Here is a 22613-nt window from a genome sequence, read left to right on the forward strand (position 1 = left end):
GGGCTGGGTGCTCAGGAACATTTTACTTTGAGGTTTTGAATGAGGGTGCAGATGGTGACATTGAGATTGAGAGTGTCCAAACATACGACAATGGGTGCAGTAAAGTGGGAACTGTTCGAGCTCCATCCACTGCCAAAATCCCTGATGTTGTGAGCCAATCCAGATTTCACCCGGAAATGGTAAAGTAATATCTCGTTCAATCGAAACTCTAGGTTCAGAAGGTCGACTTAGATTAACTGTAGGAATATCAGTTTTGATGTGTTTATCGTAAACCATAGCTAAGGAGAAGAGGAGCTCGTGATTGAAGAGATGAAACTTCAGACCCGTGAATTGCAGCTATACAGGCATGGTAGGAGGTTCATTGAGGATAAAAATCGACCGTCTATTTTAAAACTTTCGTCACATTGTCATCTATTCGAACGAGTCTTCTCACAAATAAATGAGCATAGTCTTCATCATCTGATTATTGGATAAGAATATGCTTACCGTACAGTTTAGCAATCTTCCATTCCTCTTTCAGGTGCATTTGCTCAAACTCTTTTCGAATTACATAAAGTTTAGGGTTTCCATAGAATAACTTGCCAACTAAGACCAACCGACAGGATGAAGCTAAGGTGGAGATCTCGGTTTCAGAGAGAAAAAATTGCAGGCTTACCATTTTTACGGGAGGTCTTTTTTAAGAAATTTGGTGTCAACTCCCATCGCTAAAGTGTCATGGTATTGCTGCAGGAACATACACGAAGTAGGAGCGCGAGTGGGGTTATCACAAGCAATAGCGGCGGCGTAGGAACGTCCCGAGGCCATCACCACTTGCAAGGAAAGGAGCAGAGCAGACAACTCACTTGCCAGAAATCGTCCTTCAACGGGCAGACAAAAGCCCGACGAGGACGAAGCAAGCAAGTGAAGGTGATGAAGGTGCAGCACGACGAAGACGAAGGTGAGGCGCAATTCCCTTAGTCGAGCACGACGAAACACGACGAATGCGAAGTCGACGAAGCAGACGAAAAAGAGGCAAAATCGACGAGGGACGAAATGAAAGTTAACGGAGCATTCGCCATGGGGAGAAACCCTAGTGGAGCGAAACAACCGAATCCATCGAATATACAACTCTAGTGTATATATTGAAAATAGTTCTTCCCTACTTATCTGTTGCAAAGGAATTGAGTGAAAAGAAAAAAAAATATTTTAGTTGATTGATTAGATAATGTTTAATTCTAAATGGTAAGTTACATGAGAGTACAAAAGTCTATCCAACAAATAATTTCATTTGAAAATAGTGGTGATTGTTGTGAAGAGATTTATCAATGCAAATTAAAAATTATAATTTTTTAACAAATAAAAAAAATATTTATATACAAACCACATAAATTTTGAATAATTACATAAAAGATGGAAATTTTTTTTCAATTCATGCAGACCACGATTAAAGTTAACGAAAAATATGATTTAGGACCAATCTGGAGCAACTTGTAATAGTCTGAAACTAAATTGGACCATTATAAAACTCTAGGACTAAATTGGAAACCTGTTAATAGTCGGGAGATTATTTTGGGCTTTTATTCATTATTTTCAAATGCAACTATTGGACATGTATTCGCTTTTGTGAAGATATGAAGCACATATGCAAACATTGGATATGTGCATGATAGGAGTTAATTTGATGTCCAGAAAAAATTTAAGAAAGACATAAATTGCATGACAATCCTTTGTGATGTGTTTTTTCTATTGTATTTGTTTTTTTCTTAGTAAGGGCTTATACATGGAAATATAAACTAATGTTTCCGTCCATGGTGACAAGCACAAAGCTTATTTTTTTTGGCAAAATGACCTATATTTAGTGTGTTGGGAAGAATGAGAGAGAAGTCTTAAACAAATTTGATTTGAAAGTATCGTGATTAATTTGTGTTTAAACATGAATAAGCATGCTTATATGTGTCCGAGGAGAGCTCTTCATAAAAATGTAAAAATAAAAAGAAAACTTTGATATGCTAAATTTGGTATCATATAACAAAATCGACCGACCTTTGATATAGCTCTGTTTTTTATGATTAACGCTTCCATCGCTCCCCTCACTTCCCCTCTTGTTATGCATTGACAACTAATTTTGTGGCATCTTTTGTTAGATTTGTATATAACAACAACAATAATTCTTTATCCTACTAAAGTGTTGTTAGATTCTTATTTCTATAAAAATTTATGATATAATTTAATGCTTCTAAGAATCTTTCTAATTAGTTTTGTTCAAAATAATATCAAAAAATTTACTGTCAAAATAAATAATTATATTAATGGGACTAATTGAGCATATGATAGATTATGCTAAAAAAATCTTACTTTAGTTTAAAATAATTTGATTTTTTATTCTGATATAACTACCTCATTTTTCTTTATTAGTCATTTGAAATTATTAAAATGTTAAAATTGCTCTTCGATAGCTTTGGAAAGACTAAAATGTCTTTTATATTTGTGATAATGTATTCAGATCAAGGGGTAAAAATACTATTCATTTCGTGCTACAGTTTTAAAGGTTCATTTTGCAGTCTAAGCGGCTAGGGCTGTCAAAAAAGCTCATCATTCTCAAACAACTTGTATTTGGCTCGTTAAATAGTTTGTGTTCGATTCGTTAAACAAATTAGCCGGAAAAAAAAAAAAAGATTTTTTGAGCTTGATTTATAGATAAGCCAAACATGAATAAACATTTGTTCGATCCTGTTCTGCTCATTTTGGCTTGAACTAATTGAATAATAATTAAATAACATGTAAAGGTTAAAATAGTGGTATCTTTAATATGATATCAATGATTTTATTTTTATAAATGTAAAAAAAAAATTAGGTGTTGGATATGTAAATACATAAGAATTGGGTGGTTTGTTTGTAAATGCCTTTAGAATTTTTGCTAAATTTAAGTGTTAGATATATAGATAAATAAGATTTGGGTTGTATGTATGTAAATGCCTCTAGAATTTTTCTTGCATTTTGGTCTTAGATATGTAAATACATAAGAATTGGGTGTTATGTATGTAATAGCCCTTAGAGTTGCCCCACCCACCCCGCCCCGCCTCGCCTAGTGGTATTTAGGTGTTTGGTATGTAAATACATAAGAATTTGGTGGTATGTATGTAAATGTCTCCAGAATCTGGTTCTAGGAAGGGAGTCAGTTAACAAATGATTAAGTTTGTTGCCATTACCTGAAACAACCAATGTATCATCTATTAAGTGCCCGAGTTATAGTAAGCCTCCATTCTTCCGTTCTAGGAAGGGAGCCAGTTAACAAATGATTAAGTTTGCTGCCATTACCTGAAACAACCAATGTATCATCCATTAAGTGCCCGAGTTATAGTAAGCCTCCATTCTTCTTCTTTCTCCTGGAAGTGTAAACCTGTTATTCCTCATCCGAAGACTGGCTCATATGGTAAGTGTGTTGGTCTAAAGACTGCCAAGCATGTATAAGTTGTTCCACATCATGAGCCCCTTGCGCCTAACCTTGCTCAGTTTGATGAAGTGGTAGAGCCGCGGTAGGAAGATTGCCAACCATTGCATCATTGATAGGTTATAGGGTAGGTGAAGTTTGAAATGTCTCCGCTCCACCCGAGGCTTCCTCAAGATGATGAGCATCAAAGCCCTTCTGATGATCGGACCGAAAATTGTCCTGTATGAGCAAAGTTCCTTCAACAGTGTTTTCAAAGAGATTTGAAGGTGTAGGTTGCCCAGCTAAACCATCCGGGAGAGTGGGAGGGAGAGCAGATGGCGTTTCTACCAAAGTATCAATAGTCAGTGGGTTGCACTCAGGGGTAGAGGGGGAATGAGGGTGCAGATGGTGACATTGAGATTGAGAGTGTCCAAACATACGACAATGGGTGCAGTAAAGCGGGAACTGTTCGAGCTCCATCCACTGCCAAAATCCCTGATGTTGTGAGCCAATCCAGATTTCACCCGGAAATGGTAAAGTAATATCTCGTTCAATCGAAACTCTAGGTTCAGAAGGTCGACTTAGATTAACTGTAGGAATATCAGTTTTGATGTGTTTATCGTAAACCATAGCTAAGGAGAAGAGGAGCTCGTGATTGAAGAGATGAAAGTTCAGACCCGTGAATTGCAGCTATACAAACATGGTAGGAGGTTCATTGAGGATAAAAATTGACCGTCCATTTTAAAACTTTCGTCACACTGTCATCTATTCGAACGAGTCTTCTCACAAATAAATGAGCATAGTCTTCATCATCTGATTATTGGATAAGAATATGCTTACCGTACAGTTTAGCAATCTTCCATTCCTCTTTCAGGTGCATTTGCTCAAACTCTTTTCGAATTACATAAAGTTTAGGGTTTCCATAGAATAACTTGCCAACTAAGACCAACCGACAGGATGAAGCTAAGGTGGAGATCTCGGTTTCAGAGAGAAAAAATTGCAGGCTTACCATTTTTACGGGAGGTCTTTTTTAAGAAATTTGGTGTCAACTCCCATCGCTAAAGTGTCATGGTATTGCTGCAGGAACATACACGAAGTAGGAGCGCGAGTGGGGTTATCACAAGCAATAGCGGCGGCGTAGGAACGTCCCGAGGCCATCACCACTTGCAAGGAAAGGAGCAGAGCAGACAACTCACTTGCCAGAAATCGTCCTTCAACGGGCAGACAAAAGCCCGACGAGGACGAAGCAAGCAAGTGAAGGTGATGAAGGTGCAGCACGACGAAGACGAAGGTGAGGCGCAATTCCCTTAGTCGAGCACGACGAAACACGACGAATGCGAAGTCGACGAAGCAGACGAAAAAGAGGCAAAATCGACGAGGGACGAAATGAAAGTTAACGGAGCATATGCCAGCATTCGCCACGGGGAGAAACCCTTGTGGAGCGAAACAACCGAATCCATCGAATATACAACTCTAGTGTATATATTGAAAATAGTTCTTCCCTACTTATCTGTTGCAAAGGAATTGAGTGAAAAGAAAAAAAAATATTTTAGTTGATTGATTAGATAATGTTTAATTCTAAATGGTAAGTTACATGAGAGTACAAAAGTCTATCCAACAAATAATTTCATTTGAAAATAGTGGTGATTGTTGTGAAGAGATTTATCAATGCAAATTAAAAATTATAATTTTTTAACAAATAAAAAAAATATTTATATACAAACCACATAAATTTTGAATAATTACATAAAAGAAGAAAATACCGTTCAATTCATGTAGGAACTGTAAATTAACATAAGATATGATCTACGACCAAGTTAGAGCAAATTTTAATTATCTGGGACTAAACTGGAGTATTCTAAAACTCTGAGGCTAACTTATTCACTTCTCAATAGTTGGGGGGCTATGTTGGGCTTTCACTCTCTTATTTTAAAAAATTTGATTCGTTAACTACTCCCATGAGAGCCTCAGAACCACGAAATAAAAAAGAGGAAAAATAACTACTCCCATGAGAAGTTTTTGTTTTGTTTTTCTGTACTTCTATTTTGGCGTTTAGATCTTTCCATTATAACGAGCTTATTGGACTCCAAATCTAGTCTTTATTTGGTTTCCTTCTCTTAAACAGTAACTCTATGTTTTGTTGGTCCTGTCCTTTAGCTTCTGGGGTACTTCTCACATCTATTTTTTCCCGAAACCTATCAATTTTTGCACATTTTTTACTGGCTGTATTTTTGTATTCTTTTATTTTAGCCTTCTAGTTTTGCTTATGCAGCCTTAGTAGAGCCAATGCCAACGTTGTTCTGCAATCTAAAAGCGGAAGAAAATCTCACTGTTGTATGCAAGGTATTTATAACCGTTTTATGAACGTTTTTTTGCAAGCTCTATTTTAGGCTAATTTGTAATAAAAAATAAAGGTTAATCTTGTTGTTGCTGGGTGAAGGTCTTTCATGTGAGTGAAACTTCTGATGGGGATCTAGTATTGTTTGTTTGGGATGCAACAGACTCTCCTCTTGTAACTCTGCAGATAGCGTAAGTTCTTTATGTTTTTATTTTTTCTTTACCTATTTATTCATTATTTCCTGAGAACTTTTGGCTATGTGAAGAGTGAGCTTCAAATACAATCATAATCAACAAGCCTCCTAATAACTTGAGTTGTGCGGAGCAAGCATTATATATTAAATTTTCCATGAAACTGTGGTTAACTTTAACCATTTTTATTTGACTAAGGCTTAGAGTAACAATTTGTGTGCTCATTATCCATATTTGTTTTGGAAAAAAATATCACTAATTCTTAAATTCTCAATGGACATACATTATATTACATGAACTCGGTTTGTTGTGTTTTATTAGTGGTCTTTTTGCTGGTCTACATATTTTTTTTTTCTAACTGCTGTTCTTTATTCATTTCTTTTTTACTTTAAAATCTTAGGAATCAATTGATAGAATAATACAAGTAATACAATCAAAATGGCAAAACTTGTAAACAATCGTAGTTTGTGTTCGATTCGTTAAACAAATGAGCCGAAAAAAAAAAGATTTTTTGAGCTTGATTTATAGATAAGCCAAACATGAATAAACATTTGTTCGATCCTGTTCTGCTCATTTTGGCTTGAACTAATTGAATAATAATTCAATAACATGTAAAAGTTAAAATAGTGGTATCTTTAATATGATATCAATGATTTTATTTTTATAAATGTAAAAAATAATATTTAGGTGTTGGATATGTAAATACATAAGAATTGGGTGGTTTGTTTGTAAATGCCTTTAGAATTTTTGCTAAATTTAAGTGTTAGATATATAGATAAATAAGATTTGGGTTGTATGTATGTAAATGCCTCTAGAATTTTTCTTGCATTTTGGTCTTAGATATGTAAATACATAAGAATTGGGTGTTATGTATGTAATAGCCCTTAGAGTTGCCCCACCCACCCCGCCCCGCCTCGCCTAGTGGTATTTAGGTGTTTGGTATGTAAATACATAAGAATTTGGTGGTATGTATGTAAATGTCTCCAGAATCTTCCCTCCAGAATTTTCCCACCCCACCTACCCCGCAGTTCAAGTATTAGTCTCATCGGAATTTTTCATGTTAGAAATGCTCTTTAAAAACAAAAATAGAAGTTATCAATTTGAAAAGCCTTAGATGCTCGTGAAAGGGAGGTGATATTGTTGGCTTATTATCGATATTTTTGCAAGGCATAGTTTTCAAAGTTTAGTAATGATAGCTTAACTTCAATTCTCTTTAATGTATACATGAATGCTTTTATGTGCATGTTAAAAGATTGAGTTTACCTCGTTATGATATTGGCGAGGGATGCCAATGTATCCGCATGTGTACATATTTTTTTACCGTCTTAGGCACTCGTGTAATTTAGATTACGAACTATTGTGCCAACCTCAGAATATAGGCCAGATATGAGTAGGTACATTTGCACCTCATATAATAGTAGCATGGTCTGCGAACCATTGTGTCGAATTTACCTCGTTATGATATTGGCGAGGGATGGCAATGTATCTGCATGTGTGCATATTTTTTTACCATCTTAGGCACTCGTGTAATTTAGATTACAAACTATTGTGCCAACCTCAGAATATAGGCCAGGTATGAGTAGGTACATTTGCACCTCTTATAATAGTAGCATGGTCTGCGAACCATTGTGTCGATGGGGTATGTATTGACTCAGGGTGTGTTAGGTTATGTTTAGACGGTGCTTCTGAGATAGATGTATAAGTTAACTTTAAGAAGTGCACTAAAAAATAAAGTGAATGCTAATGCATATAGAAATTTTATATTTCTTCATGAGCAAATCTCATGTATATTTTATATGGACTATTTAATGAGTTTCGATGATAAATTATGAAAGGCCGGCATACATATTATCTTCTTTTCCTTAAGTTACTCTAGTTTAGAAATATAATTATTCCACAGAGTTATTTTAGATAATTCATTATATTATTTTAGCATATTTCAGATTTATGATTTTGATAGAATATGAGTAGCAGAGGAAATAATGTGTATAAAAGACGAGGTCAACGAATAAAAATGTATTCTTTTATCTGTTAAATTAAATTACTTCTTTGATTACTTTTTCAATTTATATTTAGATTGTAAATTGTTATTGATTAAAAATGAAAATAGAAAATTTTAAAGTTCACCGTTCGACCGTCCATTCCAACCTCGGAAATTCCAAGCCCTCGGGTCAGTTTGTGACATGATAAAAAAAATCTGCTATGTTGTTGTTGCAACTTGAAGTTTTTATCTTATTTTCTATAACCTCTCCCTCCCTCAGTGATAGATTTAATGTAAAAAAATGTTATTGACGCTCTTTAGATCACAATAGGGGTCACACGTGTTCTACATAGTTATCTCTAGCTTATGATCTATCATTTCATAATTCTTGGCTCACGATGATTCCAATCTTCTCTCGATTTTAGATGGACCTTTTGGTATCTACACACTCAATTGTTCAAATAAAATCACAATTTAAAAAAGAACAAAACAAAACTCAAATACTTTTTATTGAAAATCGAATATAACACAAATAATCATGGTTCCATCTAAACTTTAGAAAGAGAATTTAGCACATGCTTAGGATGAATACAATGCAAAGCAAGTAAAACATAAACATGATTACAACACTTGATAAAAATGGAAAAGGAATAGGAAGTTTCAAGTGAAGCCTCGTGAATCTCCTATAACGTTCATCTACCTCACCTTGACTCGACCTTTGAACTTTTCCAATGGCTACCTCAAAAGGATCTTCCTGAGAAACCCTAAAAGAATTCACCAAGTATCTCATTTGGACTCTGACAAAAGTCCCTCAAATCCTCCTTAAATCCCTAAATAGAGTCGCATCAACTTGTTTCCGAAATAGGCAAAGTTTTAATGTGCCATTAAATTCAAATTGCTGCACAGCGCCTAGTTGCTTGGTCCGGCACCTAGACATCAAGTTCTTACTTTTGCAAGGTTGAAATAGGCTGGCTCCTATGTGTCAAATTGATGCTTGGAGTTGACTCTTGAGTGTTGAGCTCTTGGGTTTGGGGGCCTTTTAGATTGCGCCTGGGATCTAAGTGTTGCTTAGGTGCCAACTAAAGTACTGTTTTGCTCCTGTTTACATTGATTTCACCTCAAACTGGTCAGTTAGCTGCACTAGGTAATTTCGCATGCTTTCTTCCACTTTCACACTTTTCCCATACCCATGTAAGATTCAAATTCAAGTCATTAATGCAACAAAATTTATCAATCTAATGTCTTAAGCATTAAATCATAGGTCTAAGGAGGGTTAAGTGTATATGTACTTCACTGGCATCACATTTTGTGGATTTTAAATTAAAAATTTTGACAAGTATTAAACAAACTTAGGGATTCATCTCAAAAAATGTGGGGAACTCATCCAATAAAGATCTCGGGGAACTTGTCTTACCTGTATTTCATAACTATTGGAAAAGTTATATGTTGAAGCCAACGATTGATAATTCTTCTTAAAATAAGCCAAAATTCATGATTAGAATTCACATATTCAAAACTTTGATCACATTCAAAAAAACAAAATTTCTAATATTTATGCTTAACTAGTTTAAATGACAGACTAACTTAAGGAACGAAAGTGTTTAGGGTTATGTTACAAAGTAAAGAGAGTAGTATTGCAACTCAATCATAGACAATTTGCACTCAACTTAGTTATCTTAACTCGCAACTTAAAGAAGAAATTTTAATTTAGGGAAAAAGTTTATATTTAAGATGGGCTTGAAGGAATAATATCAGAAAATTATTCAGCAATCTGTTGTTTGAACTTATTTAACAATTTACTACTTAGACGTATCAACTCAATAATTCATTATGATTTTTTTTAAAGTTCTCACGGCTTTGATACCATCAACTACAGCAAGCATTGGACCAAATCCTAAAGTATTTAAGCATCAAAAGTCAATCTCTAAACTCAAAATCTTTCCTTTATGACAAGATTCACATTGAAAGATAGATGAGTCCTTTCTAGTGGCGAGTCTCAAAGAAGATTTTCTTTGCAAGGGTGAAATCTCTGGCCAAAGATAAGGCCCATCCAAGGCACCAAATTATCCGATAAAAATATATAAAATATAAAAGCTTTGATTAAAACTTGAAGACAACATTCTAATATCTAAAGGCATTTTTTCACTCGTTTTTTTCAAGAAGTCCACTTTGCTTGTTTTATTCATTGATTTATTTGGCCATTTCTATCTGACATTAGTACATAAAGAAAGAAAGACATCAACTTTAAAAGTTATTGTGCATATTCAAATTTTAAGTTTAGAGTATATTCTGACATTAAAGTAACATTCAAATTGCTTCAGAATATTTTAGGAATTGCTTTTTACATTTCAAAAATTTGTGTAAGTCAATTACATTTTGCCTATCAATACACTTCCTTACATTGTAAAAAGAAAGTTTAATGCAAGTAAAAAAATGAAAATGCCAAAAGACCCTAGTTCATCCTCATTTGCCTCTAATGTGACTTCCTTATTAGCAGTGTATAGATTTTTTTTCCATAGCAACTTAGACATTTTTAATCAACCACTTCATTAAGTCACACAGCAAAAAAACATCAATGAGGCAAAAAATTCACTAACATAATATTTGGAGTTCATTTGTCAGTAGAAGCTCACCTTTCTTGGTTCTTAGTTTTTCTGTTGTTTTCAAGCTTGACAACTTAATTTTTAATTTCTTTGTGCTCTGTGAGTAGGCTCAAGCTTAATTTGAATTGTTAAGAACAAATTTGTCTGCGTCAAGCAATTGGTTTGACCTAGATGATTCAATGACTTTTCACATTAGGACGAGTTTTGTTTTCAAGCTGTCAATCTCTTGGAGCATCTTCTTGACATTTTCATTAAAAAAAAACTTTTGAGGACAACTAAATCCTCAACAAATTTCACTTTATCTACTTTTGCTCGGATTTGATTAGAAATTACAATGTTGTACAATATGGAAATCTTAACTAGTAAAACTACCAACCTCTTGGCTGAGATCATTACGTTTGCTTCTTCTCTTTGGGTATTTGGAGAAGAACTATTCACCTTATAATGTTCATGATAGGCTTAAACTTGCTTTCTCATCCTTAGTAGTGACTCCAGTAGACTGAATATCTATACTAGTCCTGTCAGCTTCCTTATCAACTTCACAACTCTTAGCAATTTGCCTCTAGCGTGACTTCCTTATTAGCAGCTTCTAGATTTTCCTCCATGGCAACTTAGGCATTTTTAATCAACCACTTCATTAAGTCACACACAGAGCAAATGACTCGGCATTTGAACGCTGCATAGAATGATCTATCTCAAGGATTCTAATCATTTCAATTTAGAAAACCATGTTGACTTCAGGGTATAGAAAGAAGCACTCTTCGTTCCTTCAGAAGCATGTCGTGCTTCAGTTCCAGCTTCTTGAACAATATTAACAACTCATTTTGAATTCCAAATTAACATTTACATACTCTTTTGAAGGCATGTTGGCCTCTTTCGCCATCAGTGACAACATCAACAAATGAAGTTTTTTTTCTCTGTCACCTCCTTTCTAGCAGCTTCTTTGGGATTCATCTTTGTGGGACAAGATTGGAAGAAGCCACACATTAACTGATGTTCCTTATCTAAAGCATCTTTAGTTGCTTTCGTGGGTTTAATCTTTTCTTTCTTCAAAGGCAGTTTTATTCGTAGCATTGCTTTCATATACTCTCACTCTTGCAAACATTTTTACTTATGTTTTCGTAAGAGGGTAGAAATAGTATCTAAAGTAGAGAAATCATCATGCTGGAGGTTGTTGAACTTCTATAGCTCAGCAATGAACAATTTGCTTTATCACAAAAGACGAAAAAGGAAGAAGATCAATATAGAACCTTAAAATGAACCCTTAGGACAATGTTTGCAACTGTTCTTTGATGGTAGCATCTATGATGCAAAAATAATTAAATCTATGCCATCAATGTCTCAATCTGCCCTGAGTTGTGTGGATACTCCCTTTTTGTAACCTCTTCAAAGAGTTAAGACAATCAAGGAATTAATACGTGCCATAGTCAACTAGGTCAAGTAAATTAAGTAACGTTATGAACCTAAACCAAGTTCAGAAACCTGAGAAGTTTAAGAGATACTCTTGTCCAATTCTTCAAAGTGAACCTGCTTTAGTAATCAACAAACTAGTCCAAGGGGACCCATCAAGGGAATTCATCCTATTGAAGTTGGCTTCAATGCACAACTCTATAGAAGTCTCCAAGTATCCAGACAACTGTAAGCCAACAAGATGTATTTATTTGCAATAAAAAATTATTAAGCTTTGCAAAACAATTGTACTCGCAATTCTTAATTTTAGCTGTTATTGTAGGATTGAATCTTGATATAAACCTGTAAATGGAGAGTCAAAGGATTAGCTCAGCATATTTCGGTAGCCTCATGTCACATTGGTTTGGTAGAAATCTAATAGGATTGTTAAAGCTTCTCTCTTTAGTAATTTTTCCTTTTATCTCTTATTTTCTTCAAACTTAAACTGTGTTGTTTAGTAAGTTTATGGTATTACTCACAAACACTTTTGGGCCTAACAATAAAAAATTTCTCTTAGTTCCCCACATTGGTGGGTTTAGCTTCATACAATATAGGCGCCCTTTTTGGTTCACATAAATTGAGTGATCCTAAATTGACCGATAATGTGTGTTTAGTAGTTTTTTTCATGAAAATTTTTTTCATCATCTGTGATAATTATCTGAATTAAAGGTGCATTTCCATCGGATGGAAAACCAGAACATATTTAGTGAATGATGTTTTCTAAGCCTCATAAAGTTACAAGTTAAAACTGAACCAAGTCTGAGGTTCTTTCAAGTAATGACCAAGGCATCATTAAGCAAAATAAGAAAACCCTTTTGAAATATCTTCTTTGTTGTTTAATTTACTGGTTTTTATCCTTCCTTTAGTTTTACTTTGGTGATTTATGATTTATGCGAAAGAACAAGCATAAATATTCTGCAAATGCTCAATAGCTCTGAAGATAATGAAAGATATTCAAAATGAAGGAGCTATTCCTAATTACTACTAGGAATGGCAAAGATAGCCTTGTGGTGGAGGGAATGGTAGTAACTGCCAGTAGATTGCGTCAGAACAACATTGTTTATTACTAATCATATTTTGCAATGTTTTGTATACTATCTATTAAATTTTACTTTTCATTACTCCACCTGTATAAAAGGTGTTTGTTTTTTCTTTGGTTTGATTGGAGGCCTCATATATTTGGCGAATATGGTGTTTTATGCAGGAATGATGCAGGAATTCTTCTTCGAACTGAAAGGTTAAGAACCTCTGACATAACACAAAGGGTAAAGATGAAAGGCTATTGGCAGGTATGAATCTCACGTAGCTCACTGGAATAATATGTAACTTGATGTACATATAAACTGTGTTTTTAGTTTATAGAAAAGCTTGACCTCATCATCATCAAAATTGTTAGCCCTCTTCCAATTATTTGTAATTGGCTTTATGAATCTTCATTCTCCATACATTCTTAATAAGTATAGTTTGAGATGTTAATCTATTTTATGCAATAATTTCTTACAACTTTATCTATGTTATTTATTTAATTTTTCACTTACTTATTCCACATAATTTTATCTATTCATTTCTGTACATGCTAAAACCATCTAAGTCTATTTGTTAGTACCCTATCTTCAAATCTTTAATAGATGCTACACTTGTATTACGTCTTATAATCATTCTACATTAGTGTTTTTATTGCCAAGTATATTTTAATTTTTTTCTCGGTAAATTGAAAAATGAGTGGATATTCTAAATAAATATTTGTTTTATGTGAAAACTTAGGCAAAATAAAAGAACTAAACAAATTGAAAATAAAATAGATTCAAACATAGCTTTAATGCTATACCTTATTTGTTCATTTTTTTTTTAAAATATGATTTAACCCTTCTAATCCACCTTGGCTGGTCGGGTTTTGATTGGGTTTTTTTGAAGAGACGATAGATTAAGCACATGTAATAGGAACATGAGTATCAGCAATGGATGTGAATACATTTTTTCCCAATCAATCATTATAACGCTAAGGTATTATTTTGAATCACTTTTAATTTGCTTTTAGTTTGTTTAGTTTTTTTTTATGTGTGGTATTTTGATGCATTTATTATTTTTAAATACAAATGAACATTTCTTAATATGTATGAAATCACATAGATGGTGTTCAGTGCTCTCTCCTTTCATTGATATCGTCACCTTCATCCTAGTCACCTTTGCGGGAATTATTAGGTTTTTCAGGCACAGTTCCAATCTCAACCGCTAAGCACACGATTAAATCAACAACTATATTTGAGTAGGAATCATAGATAGAGGAAAGAAAAACTAACCTCGAATGATCTGTGCTTGATGACTACTTGCTAGCACAGGATCATTCATGCCACTTTGCTTCTAAGCTAATTGGGATCCCATTCTAGTTTCATATGTAGAATTCTAGTGCAAGTTTACTTGCCAATGTGAAGAATTCACGATTGATTGAATAAACATGAAAATATGAGAATGGAATTGGGGGCTTGCTTTGTAGGTGCAATCATTGTAGTTGTTGATGCTGCCATGGAAGATGAAATGCTACATTTTGTGGAGTAAAGAGGATGTTGAAGTGAGGTTGTGTCTGCCGCGCGTTGAATGTTGATGATGAAATAGCCGTATTTTGCTCAGTTTGGGATGAGAACGGATTATTTTCTAGCAGTTGCGGTCAGCGAACTTTATGTAACAGAGGTGGTGATGTCAATGATGTAGTGGAAACTAGCATTGGAAGAGATTTGTCCATGGGTGGTGAAAAACACCATTTTGAAAACGTTTAAAACATCAAAAATTTATTTTGAGTGTTTTTTAAATAAAGCAATTTTTATCAAAATAGAAAGCTAGTCTAAATATGCTCTAGGAGTGCATCTGGCATGGCTTCCCAAACAATGCCCCATCCGATTGATGTCTAGAAGGCCGTATTTTTAAACTATTTTTTGTGGGGAAGTTAGAATGCTGTGACCAAATTGTGCCATCTACAATGGGGTAGCTGGTGCTGCTGCATTGCGCACTAGGAGGCAGTAATATGAATAAAATGCGCCCTAGATCTTAGTACTTAAGTAGCATTCATTTACTCAAATGCATAGGCTTCTTATTCTTTCTTTAATTGCTTGATATTTGATAGTTCCTGTTTTCCACGTCTTTGATCAGGATTAATAGTAAAAAGTGGTAGGTTACAGCATTTACTTTGGAACGAACCAACTTGTGGAGCAGAGGAGGGATTAAAGTAGAAGTAATTACAGCTAAGGAAACCTTGAATTGAAAAAGGAAAAAAATAGCTATCCAAGTAGGGCAGTGAAAAGGATCATTATTTGGGAATATCTGGTGGTTGGCTCGCTAAGTAGCTTGTTTTTGATTCGTTTGGTAAGCAAGCAAGCTGAACGCGAATAATTTTTTTAACTTGATTTATAGAGTCGTTTTTGTTTGATCTAGTTTCAGCGCTTTTTTAAATTCAGCTCTTTTTGTCTCAAATTAATTAATTAAATAATTAATATTTATTATAATATTTTACATTAATTATTTATGCTTTATTTAGAAATATGTGTTAAATTTAATTTTTTAAAAATAATTTGAGCTAAATTAGAGTCAAACATGAGCTAAAATGAACAAACAAATTTGAATCAAGCTAAACTTGATAACCTATTCTTGAGCTATTTCAAACATAAATCTATTGAAAAAAAAAAAAATTTGAACTTGTCGAACACTAAAAAATTTGAGCTATTTCAAAAAATTTGAGCTAAATTAGAGTCAAACATGAGCTAAAATGAACAAACAAATTTGAATCAAGCTAAACTTGATAACCTATTCTTGAGCTATTTCAAACATAAATCTATTGAAAAAAAAAAAAATTGAACTTGTCGAACACTAACAAACAGTAGACTCGCTCAAGCTAGACTTGTTTACGCCACTATATCCAAATTCCATGAACATAGGGGAAAGATTTGACCTTGTTTACTATTTTGAGCTGCTTTTGACTAATAATGGTACCACACTATCTTGATAGTCTTTAGTCCTAATGTGCATGGGATAATTTATGAAAGGTGGTTTATAGATTTTAGATGTTCTCGTAGATTTTTGTTTTATATTTTTATGATTATTACTTCATCTTATAATTGCTTAGTAAAAATAGAGTTGTCAAATCATAAATAAATTGCCTTGCATAGAAAAAGATTAAAAAAATCTTATAAAGATTTTAAGGTGATTTCAGAAGATATTTTTGCCACACAACATAATTTAGTATTTGTAAAAGTATATTTTAAATGTATAAAAAATATAAAAAAAAATATATAACCAAAATAATCGAGTGGTGAGAAGTTATTATATATGTTATAAGGTAAATAATTTTGAATTATTAAGCCAAACCTAATGTGGGATATGATTGTTATTAGGAAATTTGTTGTAGAAATTTTAGGAGCTTAGTAGTAAGTTGTAGGAATAACTTGCACAGTAATAAAATATTTTATAAAGTGAGGGGATTAAAAAAGTATTATATAAAATGGAATGTGTTTTTAAAAAATGGCAAAAATTATTTAGGTATATAATGATTATATAAATTAGAAAACTTCTTGAGTGTACTGAGAATAGAAAAAGCTACAGCTTTTGCTAATTTATATCATAGTTCTGGTAGTAAAGAGTGAGTGAATGACATCCATAGAATAGTTAAGCATAGAGAAGAGATCCAGTGACTTTAATTACATTAGATACAATACAACCGGAGACAATTAGATTTAGTTAAAGGTAAAGAGATTAATTAAAGTTGGAATTGTTATTTTGATATTTATTGAATGATAGCTTTAAGAAAAAAAATTAAGTTTATAACGTATAACAAAAAAAAAAGTGGTATATTATACATTGATTAAAAAAAAAAGTGGGGTTATTTCTAAAGAAGTTTTTTTTTCCTTCCTCGCACATGTAAACACGCAGACCGCATATGCAAGGCGTTGAACCCAGGACCTTTTAGTTGAAACAGAAAACTTTTAACTATTAGGCCAAATTGCATGCATTAGTTCTAAAGAAGTTGCATGTTGTGTTTTTATTCATATGAGATACTTTTTGAGATTTGTAGAGTTAAAAATACATCATAGTGGTTTGGTTAACCAAAATTTTAAAAGGTGATGTTAATGTTGTGCTATTATGAAGACATCAAGCTTAAGAGACATACATTAAATTTGTGGCGGAGAATAGTAGAGCATAAAATTGGATTAATTATGTCATTTTTGAAGAATCAATTTATTTTTATGCTTGAAAGATATATTATGAAAATGATTTTTGCTTAAGAAAATTAATAGTTTTGAGTAGGAAAAACATCTTATAATTACTTTTGATTTTAAGAAGGCATATGATTAATTATTATGTGCCAGCTTGGCATCACTTTCTTTTTTAAATATGTTTGGTTGGTATAATTTTTATATGTTTTTAATTTTTAAATTTTTAAAAACAAATCACATGATTTTGAAAAACACAAACTCTTAAAAGATATAAAAGAAGTTTTGAATGTTTTAAAAATCACTACATAAATCAAACATATTTTAATTTATTTCAAAACATAGAAATAAAATAAAAATGCAAAATAAAAAACAAAAGTGATCCCAAACTACCGTTATGAGAATTTATTTATGTGCATTGAGAAAAAAATGTATGTGTCAAAGATATAATAAAATTATTAAAGATATTCATCTTTGAGTATTACCCTGTTATTGTAGGTATTGAGTGATTAAAAAGTTTTAATTTCACTAGGATTAATCTAAGATCAACATATTTCCTTACTTTTTTGTAACTAATTGGAAATTTTAATTAATATGACATCTGTTGTAATAAGTAAAAAGTTAGAGCAATTTGAAAATGTTTCGAATATGAATATTATAATCCGATTTGGGTTAAAGAATTATCAAGACATAAATAGATGATCGAACATTGGTGTCATATCAGGCTAACATTTACAATAATTTGTAATAACTATTAAAAACTAAAAAGTCATTAAACCATAAGATTTCTAATACATCATCTAAATCAAATAGTAAAAAATCATCTAGTTGCAGCTATAATTTTAATTAAAAAAATAACAAAATAAAATTTTTTCTTGATACTTATTTTCCTTAGCTCAACTTCTTCAAACGTTCTTTCTCTTGTCAGTCATTTAATTCAAAAGTGTTTTTTTTCTAAAATATGCAATTCATTAATAGGTTAAGCTATATAACAATTTAGTGAATAATTATAATTTTATTTTGTATTAAACTTCTATGCTTATGCTCTAACATTAACGTTTAAACATGAATGATGTTAAAAAATTACAATTAATCATTAAAATTTTAGTTTTATTAATAAATTTAAAAATTTACATTTTATTTAATTTAAATATTTTAACAAGTTTAATTACATTTCATTTAAAAAGTCATTTTATAAGCACCGTTAAAAGTTCTATATCAATTGAGGTACATTCATTTTTATAGACTTTTTTCATTTCATTTTTTAAACTTTGTTCACTTTTTACTTTTGTGCACGGATGCAATAGCGTCCCCAACTATTACTATAAGGGGGTGAATTCTATGATTAATTTGTTTTTTTTTGCTTTCAATCATTAAAACATTTGTTAAATTTTAAGTGTGAATTGCAACATATGAAAAATTTTAAAATATTAAATGTTCATTTAATTTATCTATACCATCATGATTTAAATCCTTAAAAACACGAATGCATTTAAAAAATAAAAAAATTGAATTTAATATTGGTAGAAAAATAATTATTCACTTTAACATTTGAATTGGGGTATTATCAATTAATTTTCAGTCACCACCCTCCCTAGTTTAGCATCCATAATCATAAAACATATATTTGCATTTCTTAATATTTTATTAATTTCTATATGAAATTTTCTTTTTAACTTTCATAAGCATCTAAACTTCCAAAATAATTATTATATGCAAAGGTAAGCTAGTATTGTTAATAATAAAAGTTTAATCTTTTAATCTTTTCAATTAAGTTTCTAAATTTTCATTTTTTATTAAATTCAATTTTGCTTTTGTATAGTATTCATTATTCTAACACTATCACTGCCGGTCCCAAGCCCGAAAGTGAAAGTGGAGAGTTGCGTTAGGTAGTCGTAAAACTTATCAAAAAAAAAATTATGACATGAATTCTTTTGATCTTTCTGTAGGTGTTAGGGCGTCCCCTGGAAGCGACTGTTGTATTGTCTCAATACAGTGAAAAGTGTGCAAAGGCCGCTACATCGGCGCCCAGGTGCAGTGTCAAATAAGCAATGGTTCTCACCTTACAGATGGATGTGGGTAAAGAAGTTAGTCCATGAAATTAATTTTAGGATATGAGCTTGAAATATAGAATACTCGATTTGGTGAATTAATAAAATTAGTTGATATTATGAATTATAGGAAGATAAATATCTTATGTTTTCAAGAAACTAAATGGGCTGAATAAAAGACTATGGAGATTGATAATTTAGGTTTTAAGCTTGAATATTCTATTAAGAGTCACACTAGAAATGATGTAGATGTAATTATAGATAAGAGTTTGAAAGATAATGTTTTAAAAATTAGTAGAGTTGGTGATAGAATTATAGCCTTTAATATTATTGTTGATACTAAGATTTTTAATATTATAAGTGTTTATTGCTTCTTACGTAGGTTATGTTCTAAAGATAAATTCTGGAATGACTTAGAAGACTTAATACAAATAATACCTCTTTAAGAAAAAAATTTTATTAGAGGGGATTTAAATGGACATGTCGGTAGAGTGGTGGAAGAATTTAAAAAAATTATTGGTGGGATGAGTTTTTGGGCTATGACTTTGGAGTGATTAATGAAGAAGGTAGAGCTATATTAGATTTTGTTTTAGCGTATGATTTTGTAATTGCTAAATGATTTTGTAATTGCTAATAATTTATTCAAGAAAAGATATGAGCATATTTTTACTTATAAAAAATGAATCTAACAAAACACAAATTGATCATTTTCTTTTGAGAAGAAGAGATTATAGAGAAGGCGAGAAGGTCATTCCAAGTGAGAATTTAAATACTCAACATAGAGAAGGTCATTCCAAGATAAAGAGTTTAAATACTCAACATTGATTATTACTTCTAGATTTTAAGATAAAGAGTTGTAAAATAAAGAATAATAGGAATCATCGTAGAATTAGATGGGGGTAAAGACACAAATAAAATTATTTCTATGAGTAAAATTCAAGATTTGAAAATTTGGGTTCATGAAGATGCAAATTCTATGTGGGATAAAGTAACAAATACTATTAAACAAGTGACAAAAGTTGCTCTTGGAGAATAAAAAAAGTTTCTATAAATAAAAATAATTATTGGTGGAATAATAATGTGCTAGAAAAGATACATTATAAGAAGTTATGTTATAAAAATTGGTTTAATCATAAAAACTTAAAGAACTGAGAAATATATCAAACGACCCGTTGGGAGTCTAAGAGAACAATCCATGATGCTAAAAATTCTGCTTTTAGTGATCTTTAGGAAATATTAGATACTAAGGAGGGTGAAAAATATGTGTATAAATTAGCCAAACAAAGAGAAAAAAAAAGTAAAGATTTAATTCAAGAAAAATGTACTAAAGATGAAACAAAAAAGTGTTTTTCTTAGAAAAAGTTATTCAAAATAGGTGGGTGAGTTATTTTGATAAATTTTTTAATCAAGTTTCGGAAAATACGATAAACCTTAGTGATCTTAATAGCGTTAATAATAACAAAATGTTTTATTTTTACCGTCGCATTTGTAAAAAAGAAGTTGATGAGGTTTTAAAGTAAACCAAGATTGTAAATTCTGTAGGACCTCATGAAATCCCGATTGAAGTGTGGAAGTATTTAGGAGATTTGAGAGTTTCTTGGCTTACTAAACTCTTTAATATTATTTTAAAAACTAAAAAAATGCCTGAGGAGTGGAGGAAGAGTATTTTGGTCCCCATTTTTAAGAATAAAGGGGGATGCTCAAGAGTGTGCAAATTATAGAGGAATTAAGTTGATGTGTCATACTTTAAAATTATGAGAGGGTAATTGAACATATGTTAAGACGTATTATAAGGATTTCTCATGATCAATTTGGATTTATGTTGGGCAGGTCTACTATGGAAGTTATACATTTATTGAGAGGTTTGATGGAGAAGCTCAGAGATAATAAGGCGGATCTACATATGTTTTTTATTGATTTAGAAAAAGCTTACAATAAGGTTCCAATAGATATCCTTTGGAGAGTTCTTGAGAAGAAAGGTGTTGATAAGATTTATATTCAGGTGTTAAAGATATGCATGCAAGAGCTGTTACTTGTGTTCAAACAGAAGGAGGATTGACCAAATATTTTCTTATTTATGTTGGTTTACATTAGGGATCGACTTTAAGCCCATATCTTTTTGCTTTAGTTATGGATGGTCTTACTGGACACTTACAGGAGGATGTACCTTGGTGTATGTTTTTTGTTGATGATGTCCTTCTTGTGGATAAGACGAGAGAGAAAGCTCAGGAAAAACTTGATTTATGGAGGTCTACATTGGAGTCTAAAGGCCTTCATTTGAGTAGAACTAAAACTGAACACATTGAACGTAATTTTAGTAATAGTTGCTCTTGTGACAAAAATTGAACTATAGGTGATCAAATTATTAAAGGGTGTGAACGCTTTGGATATCTCAGGTTTAATTTTCAAAGTGATGGTGATATTGATGTGGATGTCATTAGTAGAATTCAGGTTGGTTGGCTGAAGTGGAGGAATGTTTCAGACCTGTTGTGTGATAGAAAAATATCGCTTAGACTGAAAGGAAAATTTTATAAGATGATGGTGAGACCTGCAATGCTATATGGTGTTGAATGTTGGCCTTTAAAAGAGAAGCATAACACTAAGTTAAGTGTTGCCGAGATGAGAATGATTAAGTGGATGAGTGGCTTTACACTTAAAGACAAAATGCGACATGAATTTATTAGTTATAGGGTTGGTGTAGCTCTAGTGACGGACAAAATTAGAGGGAGTCGCCCTAGCTGCGCCTTAGATGTTTTAGTCACATTAAACATCAACCATCTGATGATCCGATCAGAAGAGATGTTTCAAATTTGACTTATTTAAGAAAGGTAGAGGTAGACTTAGGAAGACTTGAGCATATTGTATAAAAATGATCTTAATTTATTAGAATTAAATGAAAATATGACATTAAATAGGATGTTGTGGACAAGAAGGATTCATGTAGCGACCCCACTTAGTGGGATAAATGTTTTGTTTATTGTTGTTGTTGTATGGTATTCATTATTCTCATCATTCTGCCATATTCTTCATACTGTAAGGTTAATAAATTTTTTTGGAATAAATATAAGTATAATGTTTGGGAATATACATGAAGTAGACTTTTTTTTTTCATTCATTAGTCAACTCTCCAAATATAATATTTCTTTCCAATTAAATCATTAAAATATTTTTTTAAGTTAAAAACAATCTTGTGTTTAAATTATAGATCAACAGAAAAAATACATGATTATTTCTGAAATGATAAAAAAACTCTAACCTTTTTTTTATAAGTTTTAGCCCATCCCTGTTTGCTAGATTCATCTCCTTCACGCATGGGACAACTATCTCCTGCATTCATGCGCTAGTTGTCGCCTGGGCATAATTTGTCTCCCGCAAGTGACGTCTCACATGCAT

General features: G+C 32.1%; 1 protein-coding gene across 1 annotated transcript in view; it reads left to right on the plus strand.

Annotated features, from left to right (window-relative positions):
• Positions 1–22613, plus strand: part of LOC110028021 (decapping nuclease DXO homolog, chloroplastic) — a 73907-nt gene that overhangs the window by 18445 nt on the left and 32849 nt on the right. The window contains exon 11 of the mRNA XM_020729720.1: positions 13176–13260. Within this exon, the coding sequence (XP_020585379.1) occupies positions 13176–13260 (85 nt within the window). The remainder of the gene's footprint in view (positions 1–13175; positions 13261–22613) is intronic.

This window comes from Phalaenopsis equestris, unplaced genomic scaffold (genome assembly GCF_001263595.1).
Source record: "Phalaenopsis equestris unplaced genomic scaffold, ASM126359v1 Scaffold000480, whole genome shotgun sequence".
Lineage (NCBI taxonomy): Eukaryota > Viridiplantae > Streptophyta > Magnoliopsida > Asparagales > Orchidaceae > Phalaenopsis > Phalaenopsis equestris.